This window comes from Diceros bicornis, chromosome 26 (assembly GCF_020826845.1).
Source record: "Diceros bicornis minor isolate mBicDic1 chromosome 26, mDicBic1.mat.cur, whole genome shotgun sequence".
NCBI classification, from domain to species: domain Eukaryota; kingdom Metazoa; phylum Chordata; class Mammalia; order Perissodactyla; family Rhinocerotidae; genus Diceros; species Diceros bicornis.
Window position 1 is genome coordinate 45,542,681 of NC_080765.1, and position 14,185 is coordinate 45,556,865.

The following is a 14,185-nucleotide window of genomic DNA, read 5'->3' on the forward strand; positions in this document are numbered from 1 at the left end:
CAGAGGAAGAGTGCACTGAGGGGGCTGCAGCCCTCAGGGAAGAGCCTCATGGGAGATCCCGGTGTGGGCACTGGTGAGTGTTTATGGAGGGGCCTTGCTGCAGTGCGCTGGGAGCCCTGCAGTCCACAGCCTTTCAGACTTGGGGACGGGTGGTCAACAAGCGCACCAACAATCAGAGGCTAGAATCTCAGAGTAAGTGAAAGGCGAAAATAAGGCGGTAAAAGAGATGTGACAGATGGGGAACGTTCTAGGGAGGGTGGCCTGGAGCGTGACTCCCCTCCACCCTGTTAAGCGGATAAAATGTCCTTCCTTGAAAGAAGGAGCAACCCCCAGCCGCTACTGTTAGGAATCAGCCTTGCTCCACACCAGCCCCCTGCTAAGAATTTAAGGAGATCATCCCATTTGAACCCTCTGCTCTGAGAGGGAAGCTTTATCCGCTCAGGATGAAGGCAGGAGGCTAATCAGGAGCTCAGAAAGGCCCAGTACGTTCCCAAGGTCGTTCAGCCAGGAAGGGTCTGAGGGGAGTTTGAGCTGAACTCAAGTCTCTAATCCAAAGAATGGGAAGGGCTGCCTTGGAGGTGGCTGAGCCTGGAGGCAGGGAGGCTCAGCCTGGCTGGCTGGAGGGCTTCCTGGAAGAGGCGGCGTTTCCTGGTTCCCCGAGCCAAGGGTTCCGCGGGTGGGGGAATGTGTCTGGCATCCCCCCCCCCGGCGTCCCCAGTATGACGCAAGGCAGGATCCCAGGGCATTCCACTCCGCCGGGGCCTCGGAGGCCGCAGGGACTTCCTGTCCAGCCCCGAATGACCGCCTCCCGAGGCACCTGCGGGGCGAAACGCGGTGATGGCGCCTTTTATAGTCGCGAAAACTAAGCCAGCCCAGCAAGGGCCGTGGGTGCCGGGACCGTGGTCTGGACATCGGCCTGCATTCCGGGAGCCAGGCGGGAGACGAGAGCCCAAGCGCCAGCTCACAACCCTCAGGACACCTCATCCTAAAGGTCGCCGCGCATAGCCGCCCCCGCCCCAGGCCAGCGCGGAGGAGGCCTTGCGCCTGCGCAATGAGAGCGCAGGCCAGCGGCGCCGGCGGGGCGGGGTGGGCGACGCGCACGCAGGATGCGGGGGGCGGGGCCACGCAGGCCGGCGCCTCCGCGGGCCGCCCGGGGAGGGGGCGGGGAAAGGGGCGGCCTTGGGCGGGGCCTCGAGGCCGGTTTGGAATTTTTGGCGCGAGCCAGCTCCGCGCGCGTTCACGGGCCGTTCCTCCTCCGGAGAGTCGTCCGCCCGGGTGTGGGGAGCCGTCGGCCGCAGACCCCGGCCCGTCTGACCGCCCCGAGGGCTCCCACCGCCTCCTCCGACCCGGAATCTGGGACCTCGCTGAGCTGCGCCCCGCCTGCCTGCCCCAGGTGAGCCAGACCCGGCCGCGAGGGCTCTCGGGCGGACCGCCCTCCCCTCCTCGCTCCCGGCAGCCCTTTGCCCCCGTGACAGCCCCGCCGCAGTCATCCTTATCCCCCAGCCCCCTCCCACATCCCGCTCCTACTGCCCCACCCCCATGTCGGGCGTGGTCCCGCCCCCCCAACCCTTCCCGCGCCAGCCCCGCCCACCTGCCCTCCGGCCGGCCGCCGAGTGACTGGCCCTGCCCTCCTGTCCTTCCCGGCCTCTCCGTCACCTTTCACCTGGGAACCCCTTCCCCCAGCCACCGCCCCCCGCGTACTCGTCCCTACTCAGCCCCTCCCCCGTGACAGCCCGTCTACTCCGCCTCTGTTCGCCAGGGTTTCCCCACGCCCACGGAGGTGAATCAGCGGTGGCCCTGCCCGGGAGGAACTCGCAGTCTAGCGCGGTAGACCGTGGTCAGCAGGCGTGCGTGTCCGGCCTAGTGAGAGGGTGAGGCCCTCTGCTCGGGGCCATCCTGGATTCACCCGGGAGCCCCTGTTCCTTCCACCTCCCCTGTCCCACTCCCAAAGCTGTCTGGCCTGGCCAGTGGTGCTAGAACGTAAGTGACATTGGGATGGTCTGAGAACTGGTTTAAGATGCAGGTGCCTGGTGTCCCCGAATGTGCCAGGACTGGGCCTGGAGGCTGTACTTCTAACCAGCGCCCTAGGGGATCCTGACACCCTGGTTCTTTACTTCGAGAAACCCTGGGATGGGATTCCTGAAGTGAATAGAGCCAGAGGAAGGGTCCCCCCAGGATGTAGGGTGAGTCTTCCAGGCAAGCCCCCATGGGGGTCCCTCACCTCCCCCTGACTCTCCCAGGGCCTGCAGGGCTCTCCAGAGGACTGCTCCTTCCCTGTTCTAGTTACTGCCTCCCCCCCTGCCGGGTATGGCATCTTTTGATACATTGTGGCTTCTTCTCAAAATTGGACTCCTCTTCTGCTTTGGTTTTGTTGTTTTTGTTTCAATTATAACATTATAGCAACTCAATATCCCTTTCTATTCCAACACATGATCAGTTACACCCACAGGACCACTGTACTTGGTGTGTTCTTTCAATGACTACTCAGCATTATTTACATTTATTATATAACAGATAGCATTTATTGAGGGATCTGCATGCCTAACACCGGGCTAAGCCTTCCATGACGTCAGTAGTACAGGTCCACACACCCCTGAGGCCAGGTGTGTTTCAGAATTCAAAATGTCTCCAATTTTAGAAAGCTAGTAGGGTGCCTATTAACATTTACATGTAATACCACCGGTGGCTGTGGGACGTCATCCCATAATCAAAGACGATGATATTTCAGTCAAGAAATATACGATAATTACACTTAGAGAGAAAAATAGGTCAGGTCAGATTTTTCTGACAAATGAGTTTTGCATGTAGATATCCATTTGTCCCAGCACCATTCATTGAGAAGACTATCCTTTCCCACTGAATTGTTTGGCACCCTTGTCAAAATCAATTGAGTATAAATATGAAGGTTTACTTCTGAACTCTCTCTTCTATTCCATTGATCTATGTCTGTCCTTATATGAGTATCACACTGTTTTTATTACTGTAGCTTTGTAGTAAGTTTTGAAATCAGGAAGTGGGAGTCCTCCAACTTTGTTTTGACTATTTTGTAATTTTATTTATTTATTTATTTTTTCCCCAAAGCCCCAGTAGATAGTTGTATGTCATAGCTGCACATCCTTCTAGTTGCTGTATGTGGGACGCGGCCTCAGCATGGCCGGAGAAGCGGTGCATCGGTGCGCACCCGGGATCCGAACCCAGGCCGCCAGCAGTGGAGTGCGCACGCTTAACCGCTGCGCCACGGGGCCGGCCCTGTTTTGACTATTTTGGATTCTGTGAATTTCCATGTGAATTTTAGGATCAGCTTGACAATTTCTGCAAAGAAGCCAGCTGGGGTTCTGATGGGGATTGTATTGAATCTGTAGATCAATTTGGAGAGTATTGCTGTTTTATCTATATTAAGTTTTTGGACCTATGAAGATGTAATGTCTTTCCATTTATTTAGATCATCTTTAATTTCTTACAGAAGCTGAGGGAAGAAAGCAAAGCAAGTATATATATGTATAATGTTGGTTATACTGACCATCTTATTTACACCTCTGGTTCTCTTCATTTGTTCCTGTGGGTTCCAGTTGCCATCTGGTGTCATTTTCTAGTCCAATATAGTTTTGTTCCCACTCACCTCCTTTGTGCTCTTCTTTGCAAGTATATTACATTTCTGTGCGTTATATGCCCAACAGTACAATTACATACATACTGTTTTATACAATTGCTTTTTAAATCAACTAAGAAAAGAGGAGAGAGATCCATTTATACTGTCTTTTGTGTTACATAATTACCTTTACTGATGCTCTTTATTTTTTCACGCAGATTTGAATTACTGTTTGGGATCACATGTTTTCAGCCTGAAGAACTTCCTTTAGTTTTTCTTGTAAAGCAGGCTTGTTAATAATGAATTCTTTCTGTTTTTGTTTATCTGAGAATGTCTTTATTTTGCTTTTATTTTTGAAAGATAGTTGTGTTGGATATAGGATTCTTGGTTGACAAATTTTCCCCCAGCACTTTGAATATGACATCCCACTGCCTTCTGGCCTCCATTATTTCTGATAAGTCAGCAGTTAATCTTATGGGGGAGGCTTGTAAGTGATGAGACATTTTCTCTTGCTGCTCTCAAGATTTTCTCCTTGTTATTGGTTTTCAGCACTTTTAATGTGATATGTCTATGTGTGGATCTCTGCATTTATCCTTCTTGAAGTTCACTGTTGACTATGACTTTTTTTTTTAAATCACATTTGGGTGTTTTCATCCATTATTTCTTAGCCTATTTTTCCTGCTCCTTCTCTTCTCTCCTGTGCACCCATATGCCTATGTTGGCGTCCTTAATGGCATCCTACATTTCTCTGAGGCTCTGTTCCTTTTCTTCATTCTTTTTTCTCTCTGTTCTTCAGATTGCGTAATCTATTGATCTATCTTCAAGTTCACTAATTATTTCTTCTGCCAGTTCAAATCTACTGTTGAATTCTTGCAGTGAATTTTTTCATTTAAATTACCACACTTTTCAACTCCACAACTTCCATTTGGTTCTTTTCATATTTTCTATCTCATTATTGATATTCTGTCTTTGGTGAGATGTCGTGCCTTCCTTAACTTCTTTAAGCATAGTTTCTTTTACTTTTTTGAACATATTTACAGTGGCTACTTTGAAGGCTTTTCTGTTCAATCTGATGTCTGGTCCTTCTTACAGGCAGTTTCTGCTGTTTTTTTCCTGTATATGGGTCACACTTTGCTGTGTTTTTGCATATCATAATTTTTTTTGTTGAAAACTGGACATTTTAGATAATATGTTGTAACAACTGTGGATACTGGTTCCTCACTCCACTCTGGGGCTTGTGACTGTTGTTGGTTGTTATTTAGTGACCAGCTGGACCATTGTAGTGACAGCTCTTTCTCTTGCAATGTGAAGCCTCAGACATTGCTCCTCAGAGGGCCCAGCCTTGGGCATGGGCACAGTCACCCTGGGATGCCAGTGGTTTTAGGGGAGCTCTCTTTGTCCTTTTGCTGGTCACACGCAGCTGTTAGGCTTCACCACTTGCTGACTGGTTGCTCTATTGTTTTTGACAATGCCCTGGGGGCATCAATTGCTCCATAGACTGGTCTGATTAAATTCAGGCTCCTTTAACAGGATAGCTTTTGAGTTCAGTGTTTGAGGTTTGTTCTGACCCCAGGAAGGCTTTTCTTAGCTATTCTTTCCCCAGTTCTCTCTGGTAAACTATCTGGCCTATGGTTTAGCTTGTTGATGATGGAAGTACCAGCCTGCTCCTATTTGCCTACCACCAAAACCTCCATTGATTTGAGAGCACCTTTAGACTTGAACTTCCCACACTCTGTTTCAAATGAGGTCATTTTTTTGCAAGGAGAGCTTTGGAGCGCTCTGTTTTATGACCTGCCTCTCCTCCGGGCAGAATCTCTGAGCTGCAACTCAGGAGCTGGGGGCAGGGACAGTGGTGCCTGTCTGAGTGACACTGCTGCCTTAGCATGCGGGTGGTAGCCTCTGGCCTTCTCGGCTTGCCTCTCCCAGTGTGGAACCTCCTTCCTAGGCATGAGCTGGGGCTTGAGCGATGAGCGCCAGTATTCCCAGCCTGCTAGACCCGAGGTCGAGCCTGCGAGGTCGAGCCTGCGAGGGGGGTTGGTGGGGGAGGGGCCCTGGCTCTGTGCTGCGCTCAGCTGGGATACAGCCTCTGCAGCATGAAGCAGTGGAGCTCCACGAAATGAGTCCTAGCACCACTACTATGAAAAAGACAGCAAGGAAGAAACTTTTGGAATTCAGACCTTTTTTCCTTTGGAATTGGAGAGAAGGGATGGTGGGCCTGTGTTACTGTCTCCACCTTACAGTCTGGGGAGAGGCTGCTGTGTGCACAGGCAGTCTGGCTCCAGAACCCACCTCGCTTTAACCTCTGCTGGACTGCGGGAGCCTCCGGGACCCAGCCCTGTGGTTTCAGCTGATGTCTCTCTGACCTCCAAGGCACAGGCTGCTGTGTGCAGGCGTGTATTTGTCCTCTGCGTTTTCCCAGCAGGTGCTCGTCGTCCCCACGTCTTCCATGTTTAAAGCAGAACGTGTGTGTGGAGTAGACGCAGCTCCCTTCTGCAGCCTCTTTGGGGCCACAGGACCAGGCGCTGTTTGAGTGGACACACTATTCTGTACTCTGCCCCCCAGGGCGTCCTGTGCTGGCCATGCCTGTGCCCACAGAGGGCACCCCGCCACCCTTGAGTGGCACTCCTGTCCCAGTCCCAGCCTACTTCCGCCATGCAGAACCCGGCTTCTCCCTCAAGAGGCCCCGGGGCCTCAGTCGGAGCCTCCCGCCCCGGCCTCCTGCCAAGGGCAGCATCCCCCTCAGCCGCCTCTTCCCCCCTCGGCCCCCGGGCTGGCAGCAGCACCAGCCCCGGAGAGTGTCGTTCCGAGGCAAGGCCTCTAAGACCCTGCAGAGCCCCGGGTACGACCCGAGCCGGCCAGAGTCCTTCTTCCAGCAGAGTTTCCAGAGGCTTGGCCGCCTGGGCCGCGGCTCTTATGGAGAAGTCTTCAAGGTGAGTAGGGCGACGCTCCCTGGGCCTGTCTGGGCGTCCCGCCTTGCCTCCCTCCCCCTGCATGGATGGGGCAGTGTCCTGGGCAGCCCGCCTCTCATGGGCTGACAGGCTTCCCACCTCGGTGCTCGACTTGGCTGCTGTCTGGTAACCCCCTACGCAGGCCCCTCCTAGGGCCCCCTCAGTGCACACTCTCCCTCTGTCCAGAGCCTGGCACGCCGCATGGGAGCTCTTGGCTGCCATCTCCACCACCCTGGAGCCAGCTGCGCTGGGGTCTTGGCGAGCCCTGCCCAGCCCCCGGCACCAGCCCGAGTGCAGTGTACACCCTGTCCTGCCACCCCCCAGGCCGCCAGGCGCTCAGGCTACACCCTCCAGGCCGCCTTTTTTTTACTTAAAGTATATTTTCCAATCATTTATATTTCCTTTAAATGGGAGTTTTCCTTATACATGAAGACAATTTTGCTATTAAAAAGTACAAAGAACATAGGCCCCTTGATTAGCTCTCCTTCTTGGAGGTAACCATTGTGCTTCTCGGGTGGGCATCCTTCCTTCCAGACCTTTCTCTATACATCTCTAAAATTGTATATGGTCAAATGCATTTTATAGTCTATATGGCAATCATACTGCCTGTACCAGTCTGTAGTCAGCTTTTTTCACTGAATAATGCGTCCTAGAGACCCTCCTGGCTCAGTGCTGAGAGGTCTGCCCCGCTTCTTCCCATAATGGGTCCCAGTGAACCAGCGCCTGGGGTGGAGGTGTGTCCAGTTCTGCCGTGGTACGTGCAGGCTCTCTCTAAGGTAGAGACTGTGCTGCACCTCTCGCACATGTGAAATATTAATAGAATCTGCTGGATCGTCCTCCTACATGGTCGTGCCCCCTCCCACCCTGCCTGCGGGCTCCACTTCCCTTCCAGGTGCGCTCCAAGGAAGACGGCCGTCTCTATGCAGTAAAGCGCTCCATGTCACCATTCCGGGGCCCCAAGGACCGGGCCCGCAAGCTGGCCGAGGTCAGCGGCCACGAGAAGGTGGGGCAGCACCCGCGCTGCGTGCGGCTGGAGCAGGCCTGGGAGGAGGGCGGCATCCTGTACCTGCAGACGGAGCTGTGCGGTCCCAGCCTGCAGCAGCACTGTGAGGCCTGGGGCGCCAGCCTGCCCGAGGCCCAGGTCTGGGGCTACCTGCGGGACACCCTGCTCGCCCTGGCCCACCTGCATGGCCAAGGCCTGGTCCACCTTGATGTCAAGCCTGCCAACATCTTCCTGGGGCCCCAGGGCCGCTGCAAGCTGGGTGACTTTGGGCTGCTGGTGGAGCTGGGTGCGTCCGGAGCTGGCGAGGCCCAGGAGGGAGACCCCCGCTACATGGCCCCTGAGCTGCTACAGGGTTCCTACGGGACAGCGGCAGATGTGTTCAGGTGAGGGCTGGAACGTGGGAAGCCCTTCGTGGCAGGGGGAGGAGCGGTGATCAGCAGAAGGAGGGAAGCACTATCCTAGACTAAAGTCAGGAAGACTTGGCCTCAGGCTGGGAGACCCTGCCCCGAGGGGGTAGCAGCCCCACCTCTAGTTGAGGGGGGTCTGCAGAGTCAGCCAGTCTAATCAGCAAACCCTCTGGAGCCGCTTTATGTGGATTCACCCATCTCACCACGCCTCCATAGGAGGCACTATTATTACCCCAATTTCAGGGGACTGGGCACAGTGGGGTCAAGGGACTTGCCTCAAGTCCCCAGTTAGCCTGTGGTGGAGCTGGGTTCCGTGGTCCATGCTGGTAACCACTGCTGTGCCTCTAACAGCCATACCAGCTAGAACACTAGTAACCACATTAACCACAGTAACTGTCCAGTGGGGGGTGCCAGGAGGACTCACCATGGTGGCATATGGGCTGCGCCAGGCATGGGGTCCATGGACCATGATGTGGTCCCCATTGTTGGCCCTGCAGGGGCGTTTTCAGGGTCCTCAGCCCCTCCTTCCCAGCTCAGGGTAGAAGACAACAGTTCTTTCCCACCCTCTTCTTGGGGGCAGCCTGGGGCTCTGGGGTCTATATCCTGAGGCCAACCCTGCTCCTCTTCTGTCCTTGTCTCCGTCCCTCCCAGTCTGGGTCTCACCATCCTGGAAGTGGCATGCAACATGGAGCTGCCCCATGGCGGAAAGGGCTGGCAGCAGCTGCGCCAGGGCTACCTGCCTCCTGAGTTCACTGCCAGTGAGTGGGGGCAAGGATGGGCAGGACATGCTGCCGCAGGGAGGGCAGGCTCCTATGAGAGGGAACTGCTGGCAGTGGTGGACTACTGGGCTCAGGGCCCAGTCACCCCTGATGTGGCCCTGCCCTGTGGACAGGCCTGTCTTCTGAGCTGCGTTCTGTCCTCGTTATGATGCTGGAGCCTGACCCCAAGCTGCGGGCCACAGCCGAGGCCCTGCTGGCCCTGCCTATGCTCAGGCAGCCGCGGCCCTGGAGCATCCTCTGGTGCATGGCTGCTGAAGCCCTGAGTCGAGGGTGGGCTCTGTGGCAGGTAAGCTGGGCAAAGGTGACAGACTGTCCCACCCTGCTCCCAGCCCCAGGGTCTACCCAGCCTCCCTTGGCCCCCTGTCCCCACAGGCCCTGCTGGCCCTGCTGTGCTGGCTCTGGCATGGGCTGGCTCACCCTGCCAGCTGGCTGCAGCCTCCGGGCCCGCCAGCCACTCCGCCTGGCTCACCGCCCTGCAGCCTCCTCCTGGACAGCAGCCTTTCCAGCAACTGGGATGACGACAGCATAGGGTGGGTGAGATGTGGACGGAGTCGGGGGAGATGGACTGGCATCGTGGCCAGACTCCACACCCGAGGCCCAGGCCCCATGGGGATTAGTGCTAAACCAGGACTCCTCCCACAGACCTGGCCCCCATCACGCCCCGGGAAGGGAACCAAGGCTGGTACTGCCTGGCCTAGTTTGAATACAGCTGTTTCTTCTAAGCTCAGCTGTTTCTTTCTGCTTGGCTCAGAGCCAAGCAGAGCTGGCAGCTTCACACTTAGGAGCTGTCACACAGAGAGCAGCGCGAGGGCCCTGCACCCACCTCAGTAGAGGCTGCAAGTGCCCGAGGACAAGGCCTTGTCCTTCCTCTCGGGGGACAAAACCCCCAGAGCCTGGCAAGCTGCCCTCCCCAGCCCCAGGAATTCCTTAGTCCCAGGTGCCTGGTGGCCACGTGAGAGGCTGTAATTAAGAAACTGCTGCAAAGGGAAACCACATGCTTGGGGCAGACGGTTCTCAGGGGGACTTGCACCATTAACCGCTGCCTTAGGAAATGTCACCCTGTCAACACAGGGGCCACTTTATAGCAGACACGAAGTGCCAAACAAGCTTCATTTACCACAAGTTCAGGTCAAAGTGGGCTCAGTCGACACCCATGTGTTCTGAAAAGGGACAGAGGTAGCCTGTGAGAGTTGTGACAGTGCACCACACTTGTAGTGTCCCTGACTGTGGCCCCCGCCCGTGGCAGGTGGGAACCTGGAGCACACGGGGACCAGGTGGGTCTTGCTGCTCCCCGCAGCTGCGGCCTCCCTGTGTGCTCCCCACCACTTGACACCCTGCTTGTCTTCCCTCCCCGTGTGCAGGCCCTCACTCTTTCCAGAGGCCATCCTGGCCAGGGCTGCTGGGACCACCTCCACCCCCTGCAGTGGCTCCCCTGCCCCCCGGAGCAGGTACACGCTGAGGTAAGCAGGCTGAGTCCGGGGGGCGGGAGGGAGCAGCTTTCGGATCCTGAATGTCATTTCTCCCCCTTTCCCTCCAGGGATGCCCTGGACCTAAGTGACACTGACTCCGAGCCCCCTCGGGGCTCCTTCCCCTCCTTTGAGCCTCGGAACCTCCTCAGCCTATTTGAGGACTCACTGGGCCCAACCTGAGCCCATGGGCCCAGGCTCCATGCTTTTAACCTCTTACTCCTTCTCCCATCCTCCCAGAGGCTTTGGTCCCTCTGGGAGCTCCAGTGGTCCCTTCTGCCTGGCCATGTCTAATAAAAAGTATTTGAATCTTGGGAGCACCCAAGTTGCTTGTGTGGCAACACAGCGCCTCCTTCCCCTTTTACTGATGTTGCCCAGGATCTGAAGCCTCCAGGATGGGCCAAGGCTGAGCCCTGCTGCAGGGCCCAGGCCCCAGGCCAGCAGACTGCAGCTGGAAGCCGCACACCGTGTGGAGCAGAGACTTCCTGAGCAGGCGCGGCCCCGGGGGGCAGGTCGAGCTGTCAGTGTGGCACTCAAGGTGGAGGGTGGGCCCTCAGCCCAGCAGGTCCCAAGTTCAGGGCTGCTCAGCTCGATGTCTCTGTGCCAGTTGCCTGGAAAGAAACTGGTCCTGGGATAAGGGGCTAGTCCTGCTGCCCAAACCCCTCCCTCCATAGTCTCTGGACAGAAGGCAGAAGGGTTGGGCGAGCCTCAGGCTGCTGGGAGGGCTGGCCTACAGGGCAGAAAGATGGAGATCAGGAAGCATGGGCTGGAGGCTGGGCCTGGCACCCACAAGATACCTCATGGGAGGGTCTGAGGAGGGGCAGGGTGGAGTGATGGATCTAGGCTGGCAGGATTCCAACTGTCAGAGCGAGACATGAGCCCAGAGTTCCTCTGGCCCAACCCTCACAGGTCATAGAGGGTAAACTGAGGTCTAGAGAAGGAAAAGTTTCCTTCCAGCCTCCATAGGAAGACAGTACCCTGGAGGAAAGCGGGGAGGGGAGGCTGGAGTTCTAAGGTGGGGGTAGAAGAGACTAGTCCACAGGGAAGAATGGATGAACAGGCTCCCAGCTGGGAAGTCCTGTTTGCTGGAAACATCCCGGGAGCCAGCTCCTTGCGGACCAGCAGGAGGGAAGTATGGTGTTGGCCCTAGAAAACTGGGCAGGCTGGCCTGGCGGGTAGGGGGTGGCTCAGTCTGGGGGGCAGGTGTGGTGGGCAGCCCAGAGCAGGTCAGGCACGACGCCGGCGTGCAGCTGGAGGATGGAGCCCACACTGAGCAGGTGCATGATCTGGTGTGAGTTGCCCCAGTAGTCGAAGCGGCCAGGTCTCCAGCGCTCTGGCAGGCGGGCCACGTTCACCAGCCCCCCAAGCAGTGCCAGCGCGTCCATGCGCAGGTAGCAGGGCAGGGAGCCAGGAGCCCCGGAGCCCAGCCCCACTCCCCGGGCCCCAAACACCAGGAGGCGGGCACCAGCCTGCCAACCAAAGGCACGGAGCCGGGCACTGGTGGAGGGGGCTGTAAGGGCCCACCAGCCAGCCACACCTGACAGCACGGTGTAGCCCACCAGGGCAGCAGGGCGCAGCCAGGGCCTGCAGGCCAGGGTGCAGTGGATGATGGGCAGGGCCCCTGCACAGAGGAGAGAAGCAGGAGAGGGAACATCAGTCTAGGGTTGGCCTGCCCTCTCTACCCAGCGCCCGTGTGAGCGTCCCCTGTCTCCCCCTCCCCAGTCGCCCCCCAGTTCCCATCCTTCGAGCCCCCCACCCCATCCCTTGGCTCACCAAGGGTGTTGACGAGGCAGACTCCACACATATCCAGGGCAAGGAGCCGAGTGTACACAGGGCTGCCCCCTTGGTGGCACATGAAGAGGTGATAGAGCACAGAGCCTGCATGGGGTGCCAGGCAGGCCACACAGTGTGTGCCCCCCAGCCAGCCATCCTTGCCCAGCTGACCCCAGGGCATGGTCATTGGCAGTAGCACCAGGAAGCCCAGCAGGGCCAGACCTGGGGGAGGGAGATAGTGACCCGTGAGAGCGCTTCAGTACTGGGGACAAGTCATGTCCTCAAGGAGTCCACAGTCTGGAGACAACACGAGGGCTGAGAGCAAGGCAGGTCTTGACAACGCTGTTAGCTGACTCGGCCAGGCCTGGACAGAGGCCGGCCCTGGGCTCTCTGTAACTTACTTGGCAGAGCTCACAATGTTCTGGGAAGTAGAGACCACTGTGCCCACTTTGCAAGTGAGGACACTGAGTAACCTGCTCCAGGTGACTCCAGCAAGTAAGTGATGAAAGCAGCACAGAGCCCGGGCAGCCTAGCTCCCCAGCTGCTCTCACCCCTGCAGCCACATCACGTCCCCCAAAAGCAGGGGTCCCCAACCCCGAACCTGGCCTCAGTGTGTCAGTAGAAGCCACAAGGAGGCGTGACCTGAAGCTGAGTTCTGAACAGCACATGTGGGCAATGATACCAGATTCCAGAGCCACTTAGCTTGCCTGCCAAAACTCTATGTCTTCTCCTCTCCACAAGTGACCAAACGGAGGCTTTGGGCCTTTTTGTCTTCCAGAAAGAGGTGAGGCCAGGCAGGGGAAGGGGGCTGAAAAGAGCTTGTTCAATCTCCTCAGGCACCTCCTCGGGAGCTCCATTCCTCCTAGCCCCAGCCCTCCAGATGCCTACCCTTTCCCGCTGGCACTCTGGCATTGCCCTCACAGGGGTCCAAGGCAGGCACAGCAGTCTGGGGCTGCTGGCTGCCCACTCTTGGAAGAGTCTGGGCAGGCCACAGTCACCCAGTGGAGCAAGTGCCAAGGCTGGGCCCAGCTCGCTCAGGGCCCCTCTCTCTGCTGGGGCAGGCCAAGGACGGGCACGGCTGTGTCAGCAAAGCTCAGCGGGGCGCGAGGAGGGGCCCGGCGCCTGCGGGGGGGAGGAAGGAGTCGCCACCAGGCGGAGCCCTGCGCATGGGCTACTCGGGGCGGGGGCGACAGGACGGCCGCGCGAGGAGGGGCCGGAGCCTGGCTTCTCCTTCTGGGCCCCTACTCGCCGATGTCAACACCCATCTCCGGGAAGGGTGCTGGCGGGGGAGGGTGCCCAGGGCGCCGGGATTACGAGGTGGCCGGACACCAGGCTCCTCCTCCCCAGGGCTCAGAGGGATTAAGCGGACTTGGTCCCCGACTCTGCTTCCCTCGCCTGCCCCGGGGCCCCGCAGGGACAGCGGAAACTGGCAGCGCCGTCCGGGACAATGGCAGCTTTGTCACCGCGGTTCCCGGCCGTGCCAGGGCCGGGGCAGGACCTGGGCGCTGGAGCGCTCCTCGGCCTTCGGGACCCCCGCCCGGCGCGGGCAGGGCTGCCGCGGGAGTGGGATGCGGGGAGCGGCTCACCGTGCGTGTAGATGTTGCCCAGCTCGTTGTGCAGGTAGAAGAGGCTGCGCAGGCAGCCCGAGCCGCTGCTGGCTGGCCGGTAGCCTGTCAGCACGAACTTGTTGAACTGCAGGTGCGGTGGCGAGCTGGCCCAGTCCACCAGGCGCGGTCCCGCCAGGAACGCCATGGCCCGGCCCGGCACGGCGTTGGCGGCCCCAGCTCCTCTTGCCCCCGGGCCTCCTCCTCACTGGGGCCGCAGCACCCGGAGGCTCATCTCGGGGCCCGCCAGCCGCCCAGGGCTTGGTCCGCGCACGCGCCGGCCCGGGGGTCCCGGCCTGCGCCCCTCCTGCGCTGCGCACGCGCGGGCCGCGCGACCCGGAGTCGGAGGCTGGGAACGAGGCCGGCGCCCGAGCGCAGCGCGGCCGGCTCCGCCGAGGCAGACGCGCCACAGGGACAGCTCGCGGCGGCGGCGGCGGCGGCGGCGGCGACAGCGGCCAGTGGTCCCTCTGCCGCCCGGGACACGGGCGCGGCAGGACGCGGGAGGGCGGGGACGCCAGGCTCCGCCCCAGCTGCTCGCCCCCGCCATCCTGCCAGCGTTTCGCGCGCTGGGCTCCTGACGTCGACGCTGCGAGGGCCAATGGGCCCGGCCGGCGGG

The 14,185-nt window shown here is 58.5% G+C and overlaps 2 protein-coding genes across 4 annotated transcripts; one reads left to right on the top strand and one right to left on the bottom strand.

The window, feature by feature from the left end:
* The first annotated feature begins 1,210 nt into the window (after window positions 1-1,210).
* Window positions 1,211-10,512, top strand: PKMYT1 (protein kinase, membrane associated tyrosine/threonine 1). Of its 3 annotated transcripts, none has more exons than XM_058570233.1 (9): window positions 1,211-1,393; window positions 1,760-2,183; window positions 6,012-6,519; window positions 7,430-7,923; window positions 8,599-8,705; window positions 8,840-9,012; window positions 9,099-9,256; window positions 10,088-10,186; window positions 10,264-10,512. In XM_058570233.1, the coding sequence occupies exons 3-9, from the start codon at window positions 6,169-6,171 to the stop codon at window positions 10,373-10,375; spliced, it is 1,494 nt and encodes a 497-aa protein (XP_058426216.1). In that variant the 5' UTR covers window positions 1,211-1,393; window positions 1,760-2,183; window positions 6,012-6,168; the 3' UTR covers window positions 10,376-10,512. The 3 variants fall into 3 exon arrangements, with proteins under 3 accessions (XP_058426216.1, XP_058426215.1, XP_058426217.1); XM_058570232.1 differs by having other exon boundaries at window positions 1,760-1,871; XM_058570234.1 differs by lacking the exon at window positions 9,099-9,256 and having other exon boundaries at window positions 1,760-1,871; window positions 10,264-10,363.
* A 48-nt stretch (window positions 10,513-10,560) lies between these two features.
* PAQR4 (progestin and adipoQ receptor family member 4) lies at window positions 10,561-13,970 on the bottom strand. Its single transcript, XM_058570235.1, has 3 exons — window positions 13,552-13,970; window positions 11,966-12,187; window positions 10,561-11,813 (listed from the first exon to the last, which is right to left on the bottom strand). Exons 1-3 carry the CDS (start codon window positions 13,715-13,717, stop codon window positions 11,380-11,382), a joined length of 822 nt encoding a protein of 273 aa, XP_058426218.1. The 5' UTR covers window positions 13,718-13,970; the 3' UTR covers window positions 10,561-11,379.
* Window positions 13,971-14,185: the final 215 nt, after the last annotated feature.